The 10,161-nt window shown below is 49.3% G+C and overlaps 1 protein-coding gene across 1 annotated transcript in view; it reads left to right on the forward strand.

The window, feature by feature from the left end:
* Positions 1-8,002: 8,002 nt before the first annotated feature.
* The window catches only part of LOC310768155 (zinc finger and SCAN domain-containing protein 16-like), a gene marked incomplete at its 3' end in the record, with an annotated part of 2,413 nt that continues 254 nt past the window's right edge, over positions 8,003-10,161 (forward strand). Inside the window, exon 1 of the mRNA XM_083625870.1 lies at positions 8,003-9,761. Coding sequence (XP_083481996.1) covers positions 9,360-9,761 — 402 coding nt within the window. The remainder of the gene's footprint in view (positions 9,762-10,161) is intronic.

A 10,161-nucleotide genomic window follows, 5' to 3' on the forward strand; every position in this document is an offset into this window, starting at 1 on the left:
CTGTACAGTCATACGTATAGAGAGCATAGAGCAGGGGACTCAACACACAACCCTGTGGTGAGCCGGTGTTAAGGCTAAGGGCTGTGGACATATGTGACCCTACTCTAACCCTCTGAGAACGTTCTGACAAAAAATCCAAAACCCAGAGACAGGTGGAGTTGGAGAGTCCAATCGCCTCTAGCTTGGACACCAGTCTATGGGGGAGAATAGTGTTAAAAGCTGAGCTAAAATCCACAAACAGCAGCCTCACATAACTCCCCGGCTGCTCCAGATGGGACAGAGCAGCATGGAGAGTGGTGGTGATAGCGTCCTCTGTGGATCTATTTGCCCTGTATGCAAACTGGTAGTTGTCAAAAGTTGATGGAAGACAGGAAATAATATGACGGCGCACCAGTTTCTCAAAACACTTCATGATGATTGGAGTCAGTGCAACTGGTCTGTAGTCGTTCAAACTACTGATTGTGGATTTTTTGGGCAGAGGGACAATAGTTGACGACTTCAGGCAGGGTGGGACAATAGACTGGTGTAAGGACTTGTTGAAGATCTTAGTAAAGACCCTCGCCAGCTGATCCGCACAGCCCTTCAACACCTTTCCAGTGATGCCATCAGGTCCAGCCGCCTTCCTCGGATTCACCATCCTCAATACCTTTCTCACCTCATGCTCCTCTACCGTGAATGAGGGGCCCCTAAGGGCTGGTGGCTGTAATACCGGCGTCTCAGGTGGCTCCTTCTCGAAGCGAGCAAAGAAGAGGTTAAGCTCCTCCGCCAGCAAAGGGTCACCGTCGACAGCACCAAGGTTAGGTTTGTAGTTGGTAATGTGCTGAATCCCCTGCCACATCTGTCTTGTGTTGTTGCTCCTTAAATTATCCTCAATCCTCAGCCTATAATCCCGTTTTGCCTGTCGAATACCCCTCTTCAAGTTTGCTCTTGCCACACTGAATAATAATAATAATAATAATAATAATAATAATTTATTTATACCCAGCCACTCTGGGCGGCTTCCAACAGAATGTTAAAATACAATAATCTATTAAATAAACATTAAAAGCTTCCCTAAACAGGGCTGCCTTCAGATGTCTTGTGTGGCCCAAAAAGTAAATTAGTAAGGCTTGTCTGCAGTATAGGCTAAGTAGGCTGAAGCCTAGGTCCTCTAAATCTAGGGGGCCTCAGCGGGCAGTCTCCCCTCTCACCAAATTGTAAACCCAAGACTTCCTGTGAGGGCAGGGCAACTTGGGCCCAGCGCCTGCAAGACTCGGGGCCAGCCAGTGGAGCCCTATTTGAAACTCTGGGGCCCAACTTGAATTTTTTTTGTGGGGCTCTAGTTCACAGCCAAAATCTGCAGAATCTTAGAGATATAAATCTGTGTGTAGGTGTCAGAGCTGCCCAAGGTCCCAGCTCACAAAGGACCAACGCTGCTTCGTTGTTAAGTACAAAAGTCTTTATTGAAGTTCAGTTTCACTTCCAGAGCCGCAGCGCGCAGCTCTACGTCTCAACTGTCAGACCGCTGATGCTCCGTCTGAGTCTCCTCCCCCCTGACACCAATTTAAGATTCTAGCCTTACTCCACCTCTTCCTCAGTTCCTTCCGCCTCTGGTTCCGCCTGGCCGTTGGGGTCTCGCCCTTTCTAGACTCTTCTGACGCTGAGTCCCCTGAGCCTTCCCCCTCCCTCCGGCGGGCTTTAGGAGCTGGTTCCCCATCCGGGTCTCCTGCTGTTCCCCACGCCTGTACATTTGAACTTGGCGCGCGCGCCCCGCCGGTAACTTTTCTCCTGACCGTTTCACTGCTGCTGCTGTCACTGCTTCCCCCTCTGGGGGGGCTAGCTGCAACTGACCTCCCCTCTGTTGGAGGCGTGGTCAGCCCTGACTCACTCTCTCTCCCCGCTGGAGGAGACGCTGGCCCTGACACATGTGACTCTTCCCCCCCACTACGCTCTGGTGGGGAAACTGGTCCCAATCCCCCACTGCTGCTTTGGGGTTCCCCTCTGGCTCCTTGTTTCTGGTGCGTCCCCCCTGGGACCCCCCTTGCCCTGACCATAGGCGCCCCCTTCTGGGAATCTTCTGATTCGCTGGAGAAGCTCATGGAATCTCTCGGGCCACTGTCATACTCCCCTACGCTGCCCTCGGATTCTTCCCCTTCGCTCTCCATTTCCTCTCTCCCCAGTGCTCCTGCTCCTGAGTCCCTGACAGTAGGTCATTTTCACAAGGTCAGCAAAGCCCTTCAGAAATCAGGCCTGTTATTGAGTTCTTGTGCAAGTTTGTACAGTTCACCTCTGGATTTTTAAAGGAAAATTAGAGATTTTGATGAGCTTGAGAAACAAGCAAAAGCCACCTTGCCAAATGTTAACTACAAAACAAGGAGACAAAGAGTGGGGGAACAGCAAAGAAATGACTGAAGTGCACCTGATGCCTTAGGCTTAGATGCACTTTCTTCAAGAGATAGGTTTAGGATAAAATCCTTTATCCCTATATAAGTTGCACTTAAAGCCAATTTTAAAAAGTACTGTGTACAGTGATGTACATTTTTTTTTTTCATTCTTGCTATTCTGATAGTATCTAAGCAAGAAATTCAGTAAGGTGTTGAACTGTTGATGGAAGCATACCCAGAAGATGCTGACCCAAAATTTATTGATGAACTTTTGCACTTTCGCCTGAGAAACAAAACCATAGGCTTACAGCAGAGCCTTCTCTGTCTCATATAGACCTTTATCAAATTCTATACAAGGGGGGGAAATCAGATGGCCTTTCCTAATGTGGAAACAATCTTGCAGCTATTTCTTAGCTTTATGGTCACTAACTGCTCAGGGGAGAGGAGTTTTTCGAGACCCCAAAGAATTAAAAATGAATTAAAGGCCATGATATCTCAAGAGAGGTTGTCTGCACTGAGCATTCTGTACATTGAAAGTGACAAACTTAGATAAACAAATTTTGATGACGTTTTCTGATATCCTTTAGAGGAGAAAATGTGAACTACAGAATTTTAAAAACCCATCATCATCCTTGGCTTCATTCAATTTTGTTTATAACACTTTTCCATTTTCTACTAGTCATGAGGGTTGGTGATTGGGAGCTACTCACAAGTGGAGTAGCCGAGGGCCGCTCTTCATCTAAATCCGGCCCTGGGTAGCCACCTTCAAATATCTTAAGGGCTGTCACACGGAGGAGGGAGCATGCTTGTTTTCTTCTGCTTTGAAGGGTAGTACTCAAAACCAATGGCTTCAAGCTGCAAGAAAGGGAATTCTGACTAAACAGAAAAAAATCTGACAGTAAGCTGTTCAGAAGTGGAACAGACTCCCATGAGAGGTGGTGGACTCTCCTTGGAGGTTTTTAAGTGGGTCCCATTACTTACATCATAGGAGCCCACACAACATGAAACACTGTTGCTGTATGTAGGTTTTATTTTTTTTATCTTATAGTTTGGAAATGTACATCCAGTTTCCCCCCTTTAATTTTTTTGGGGTCCTCCAAGAGAGTGGGGCCCTAAACTATAGCTTGTTTTGTTGTTGTTTAGTCGTGCCCGACTCTTTGTGATCCCATGGACCAGAGCATGCCAGACACTACACTGTCTGACCATCTCGTTCTCTGTCATCCCTTTCAGCTTGTGCCCTCCATCTTTCCCAACATCAGGGTCTTTTCCAGGGAGTCTTCTCTTCTCATGAGGTGGCCAAAGTATTGGAGCTTCAGCTTCTGGATCTGTCCTTCCAGTGAGCACTCAGGGCTGATTTCCTTCAGAATGTATAAGTAACCTGCTCTTCACTTCCACTGTGTATTCATAAGGGATTTGGTTTAGATTGTATCTTACTGGCTCAGTGGTTTTCCCTACTTTCTTCAGTTTAGGTTTGAATATTGCTGTAAGATGCTGATGATCTGAGCCACAGTAAGCTCCAGATCTAGTTTTTGCCGAGTGTAAAGAGCTTCTCCATCTTTGGCTGCAGAGAATAGCTTGTTTAGCTTACAGTAAATCTAGCACTGCCAGCTGAGGGACAGGCTTTTGCCCGATCCAGGCTCTCTTGCTGTTCCCACGTGCAAAGGAAGGGGAGTCCTTCCAGCTTTGGCCTTTCTCCGGGATTTGCGGAGAGGCGTTTGGGGAGGAGTCGGGAGCCCCTCGCTTCTCCTGCTTGGCTAGCCGAGCGCCTTCCTCGGACCTAGAGGGGTCGTCTGGCAGGCGCGCGGCTGAGGCTGCTGTGGGACTGGTAAGAGCCGGTGAGTGGCGGGGGGGGGGCGTGACAGGGAGAAGGAGGCGGGCGGGATGCCCACCTGACAGGGATGCTTCCGATGAGATGCCTGCCTTGCAAGGGGCTGGGCTAGATGACCGTGGGGGTTCCTCCCAGCTCCACTTCTGTGATTCTAGGGTGGGCTTTCCTGCTCCTTGGAGAGCCTTTTGCACGGCAAGCTGTTCCCCCGCTTCTGGCCAAGGGAGGAAACAGCCCAGGCGGCAGCTCAGAGGGTCCCCCCAAGAAGACATCGCAGGGGGAGTGCAATGCATGCAGCTCCTGAGGGGCTGGCGAGCTGCGCCTTGCAAGCGTTAAAGGAGCTGAGCTGCATTCCTAGAGAGGACAGAAATCCTTCCTGTCTCTGCCAGAGTCGGCCGGGCGATGAGTCTCCTCTCTCTTCTCCATGGGGCGCTTCGGCGAGATGGGGAGGGTGCATGCGGGGCTGCTCAGCTCATGCAGGGGGGACCCCAGCCAGGGAGCAGATCTTCTGCCCCTTCCTCTCTGCAAAGCCAGGGAGGGGGCGAGTTTGTAGGAGGTCCTTTGGGGAGGCGTCTTTGCGCTAGGAAAAAATGGGAATGCAAATGAACCCCATTTAGATTGCGGAGTTAGTCACATTCATTAACGGAGGTCACAGTGATTCACAGAGGTCATAGCCAGATGGCAGCATTTGGACGTAGAAATAATACTTGGCCTATGGGATAAGCGAATAAAAATGCTGGACAGGTCATGCCAGATAGAAGAAAGTCCTTTCATCACGCAGTGCGTAGTTAAACCGATGGCACTTCCTCCCACAGGAAGCAGGGATGGTCACCAACCTAGGCGGCTTAAAAAAAAGGTTGAGGCCAATTCTTTTTGTTCTATTTAAAAATCCTTTTATCCAGCTTAAATCTCTCTGCCAGCTGTAATTGAGAAAACCACTGGAACATTCAACATTGCATAGCCAACATTCAAGAGCCCTTGTGGTTGTCCTTAGATTAATGGTCATTTTTCCTCTTCTATTGCCTATGAAACAATATAAAGTGCTGGTCTGTTGATGAACGGGAGGGCGGGAGGTGTTTCCAAAGCAAGATGGTTCTACATATACCTGGGGGCTTATGTGAATCCCTCATGTGAGCACCTTTATTGGTCACAGAAATGAAATAGTAACCAATGCAGGTGTTTATATGATTTAAATGGGTTAAATGAGGAGGGATAGACCCATGAATGCCACCTGAAGCTCTTTGGAGAAAAAGGTGGGATAGAAACATTATTTTAAAAATAGAAGGAATCCAGTTTATTATTTGGCCACTGCATTTTGGACCAGATTCTGAGTTGTCTTCCAGGGCAGTTCCACCTAGAGGGTGAACAGGGTAGAGTTGGTCTCACCCAGCTGTGCCCACCTGGGTACTCAGCGCTGCATCAGGCCAGATTCGAAGGTCGGGGAGGGGGAGCTGCTGTGGTCTATAGAGATTCTCTATCTTCAGGCTCTCTGTCCAGTGGGGGGGTGTCTAGAGTGTGTGTTCCTGATGTTGGGCAATCGGGACAGATTAGGGATTCTGCTGGTTTACCACCCACCTTGCTACCCAGCAGTCTCCCTGCCTGAGCTGACAGAATTGGTCTTGGAGGCAGTGTTTAGGTCTCCCAGACTGCTGGTTCTGGGAGACTTCAACATCCACGCCGAGGCAGCTGGCTCTGGGGCGACTTCGTGGTTGCCATGACAACCATGGGGTTGTCACTGGCCCCATGCACATGGCAGGCCACAGTGGATCTTGTTTTCTCAACTGGGCAGGAAGAGGATGATTTGAAAGTGGGGGACATTGACATCAGTCCCTTGTCATGGTTGGATCACTTCCTGTTAAGATTTAGGCTGTCAGCACCTTTTCCCCTCTGCAGAGGCAGGGGACCTATTAGAAAGGTCTGCCCTCGGAGGCTGATGGATCCAGTGGGATTCCCAACGGCTCTGGGGGATTGACTGGTGCCCCTCTCTAAGCCCTGGCCAACCTCTGGAACACGAATGCCTTGGGCTATTGACATGATCACCCCTGAGTGCCCTCTCCCACTTTGTGGAACCTGTTTGGCTCCCTGGTATACTCCAGAGCTTAGGGCAAGAAAACAAGCTGGGAGACGAATGAAGTGGAGGAAAGATCTGACTGAATGCAACCGAACACCAGTAAGGGCTCATTATCGAGCCTACCTAGTGGCAGTGAAGGCAGCAAAGAAGGCATACTTTGCTGCCTCCTTTGCATCCTCATTATGTCGTCTGGCAGAGTTTTCCGGGTTGTATGGGGCCTTTTACAGGCTAGCTCAAAGGAGGTAATAGAACCAATGGTAGCTCACTGTGACTTGTTCACAAGGTATTTTGAGGATAAAATTGCATGCATCCACCAAGACCTTGACTGCTGTTATAGCAGATGAATCTCATGGGGGTGCACAGAGCACAGTCTAGTCCTGTTGTGTTGGATGAGTTTCAGCTGGTAAGGCTCAAGAATGTGAACAAGGTGCTCAGATCAGTCAGGGAGACCGGTTGCACTCAGCCCTTCTTGGCTGACAAAAACTAGCAGGGAGGGAACAGCTGGCTGGGCCAGGGAGGTGATCAGTGCCTCTTTACGAGAGGGGGTGGTCTCTGTCTGTTTGAAGGAGGCAATGGTAAAACCAAACTTTAATAAACCTCCCCTGGATTTGGAAAACCTAAGTACTGGCCAGTTGCTAATCTCCCTTTCTTGAGCAAGGTTCTGGAGTGAGTGGTTGCAAACCAGATCCAGGCGCTTTTGGGAGAAACTGATTTTCTGGATCAATTTCAATCGCGGTTTACGCCTGGTTTTGGCAGATAAACTGCTTTGATCACCCCGTATGATGACCTCTGTTGAGAGAGAAACAAGGGAAACATGTCTTGTTAATTCTCCTTGACCTCTCAGCGGCTTTTGGTACCATTGAACATGGTATCCTTTTGGAGCGACTGTTCTGAACTAGGAGTGGGTCAGGAGCGTCCTATGCACGGGTGGGAACCTGGCAGAGACACATGCTCAGCTGGCATGTTCTCTCCATCCTGGTCGGTCGGGAGACTCAAAGTCTTTCTCCAGCCTGAACATCACAGCGACTGATGCCAAGAGGCATCAGCACACTTTAGGATCAACAGAGTGTTGGCAGTTCGTGTGGCAGACTCAGTAGCACAACTTTTTGGCTAAACTACGTTTATTTACATATATACGCTGGGAGGATTCTGAGTTAGCTCCTTCCTCTTTCTCATCAGACATCAAAGAGAGAGAGAGCAAAGGACAATAGTCCCACATTACAGTAACACAGTACACAGAACACAGTAATATAAACATCCTGTCTCCATCACTTCCCACTATGTGGAATGAAAACATACACCGTCATGTGATAAAACAATCCCATGACTGCAACACGGGGCAAGAATCCTAACAGAGAATCCTCTGGTAAGCTCAAGGTTAGATTACTGCAATGCGTTATATGTGCGGCCACCTCTGAAGGCGGTTCGGAAACTTCAGCTAGTGCAGAATTCAGCAGCCAGGTTGCTCACTGGGACAAGACGGTTTGAGCATATTACACCGATCCTGGTCCAACTGCACTGGCTACCAATAAGCTTCCAGGCAGTGGCGGAGCTTCAGCTCTGGCAGGGGGTGGGGTGGAGGGCAGGTGGGGGCGTGGCTGGCACGCGTCCCAGGGACGTGGCTGGCACATCTCCTGGAGGCATGGTGTGTGTCCCGGGGCGTGTGTGCATCCTGGGGGTGTGGCACGCCTTCCTGGGGGCGTGATGCACTGTCTGTGGGGGCATGGCACCCAGTGCGGTGGGGCAGCTGCAATGGCACCCTGCTGGAATCATGCCGCTGGGGGTGGTGCACTCCCCCCCAAACCCCTCTTCCTCCGCCAGTGCTTCTAGGCACAATTCGAAGTGCAGGTTTTGACCTATAAAGCAGCCCTGTTTAGGGAAGCTTTTAATGTTTAATAGATGTTTGTATTTTAGTGTTTTGTTGGAAGCCGCCCAGAGTGGATGGGAAACCCAGCCAGATGGGCGGGGTATAAATAATAAATAATAAATTATTATTATATTATTATTATTATAAATGGCTCAGGACTGTAATACCTCAAAGACTGCCTCTCCCCATTTGATCCTACCCAGACCCTGAGATCACCTTCTAAGGCCCTCCTTCATGTGCCTTCTCCTTGAGAGATCCAGAGGGTGGCAACACCAGAACGGGGCCTTCTCTGCCATGGCTTCCAGTCTGTGGAATGTTTTCCCCAGCACCTTCCCTGGGGAAGGTCTCCTGGTGCCTTCATTATACACCTTCAGGTGCCAGGCAAAAAAGTTCCTTTTTAACCAGGCCTTTGGTTGATTTGATTGGCAACCTATGCCCTTTTAAAATGTTTTTTTTGGGGGGGTATTATTTGGTTGTTTTTATTTTGATTATGGATTTTGTGGTTTTATTTTTTGATTTTATTTTGTAAACCGCCTTGAGACCTGTGGGTATAGGGCGGTATATAAATTCAATGAAGAAGAAGAATATTGCCTTGGGTCCAAATTTTTAAAAAGGTAAAGGGACTCCTGACTGTTAGGTCCAGTCACGAACAACTCTGGGGTTGTGGCGCTCATCTCGTTTTACTGGCCAAGGGAGCCAACTTTTGTCCGCAGACAGTTTTCCTGGGTCATGTGTACAGCATGACTAAGCCGCTTCTGGCAAAACCAGAGCAGCACACAGAAACACCGTTTACCTTCCCGCTGGTACCTATTTATCTACTTACCCTTTGATGTGCTTTCGAACTGCAAGGTTGGCAGGAGGTGGAACCAAACAATGGGAGATCACCCTGTCGCAGGGATTCGAACCGCCAACCTTCCGATTGGCAAGCCCAGAGACTCAGTGGGTTACCCCACAGTGCCACCCACATCCTGGGTCCAAATTATACCTATTACAAATGTTTCACTCGTCAATCACCATTCTGATTTCATTCCTTCTAATTATTTTCAAAAGAATCCGGGCTGTGATTCCTAGCAAGACTCATCCATGCTTGCCTATGGAACATTTTTCCTCTCCTGGTTGTGTATCAGTTTTATAACAGAACAATGCATTTGTTTTGTAGGATTTTCTAGCACCTCTCATTAGGAAAGACCAAGGGGTTTCTTCCAATCTCTTAGAGGTGACGTGATAACATAGATGGATGAGCAATATTCAGCTGGCCCTGAAGCAGGAATAGGCCTTGCCATCAAAACTGGGAGCAATGGTGGATTCTGGGGAAGCTATTTGCAGAAGATCCTGGATGAGGAGAACACCCTCTACTCAGATGTACAGAGCCAGCAACTCAGACAGGAGGCCAAAGGACCCCGAGAGATTTGCAGCCAACTCTACCACTTTTGCCACCAGTGGCTGAAGCCAGAAAGGCACATGAAAGCTCAGATGCTGGACCTGGTGATCTTGGAGCAGTTCCTGGCTGTCCTTCCTCCAGAGATGGAGAGCTGGGTGAGGGAATGCAGAGCGGAGACCAGTTCCCAGGCAGTGGCCCTGGCCGAAGGTTTCCTCCTGAGTCAGGCAGAGGAGAGAAAGCAGGCAGAGCAGCAGGTGAGAGAGACTTCCTCTGGAAACTCCCAAGGGGCTCCAAAGCGGAGGGAGAATATCCCCAAATGCTCTAGTACAGAGGTTTTCACCTTTTCTGAATCCATGGTTCCCTTGATCAAGTACATCCTTTCTGCATGGGGAAATGCTCTTTGAGCCTTAGAAATCCAGTTATGTCACCCTGTGCCTGCTGCCTCACCCTTTTCAAACACCCTCCTTTGTGGAATGTTCCCTCAGCCTCCTCTCCCTTCTCCTTGGGAGTCCTCCCGGTAGGGATGGGCGATATCTGGTTTTCAAGCAGTTAAGTATCACGATATCTCAGTATATCATGATATATATCTGCCGTGGTGGAGGGCCTTGCTGGGCCTCCCCATGGGAGCAGAGGGTCCCACCGTACCTCCTCACT

The sequence above is a fragment of the Podarcis filfolensis genome (genome assembly GCF_964270895.1).
Source record: "Podarcis filfolensis genome assembly, chromosome: 8".
Taxonomy (NCBI): Eukaryota; Metazoa; Chordata; class Lepidosauria; order Squamata; family Lacertidae; genus Podarcis; species Podarcis filfolensis.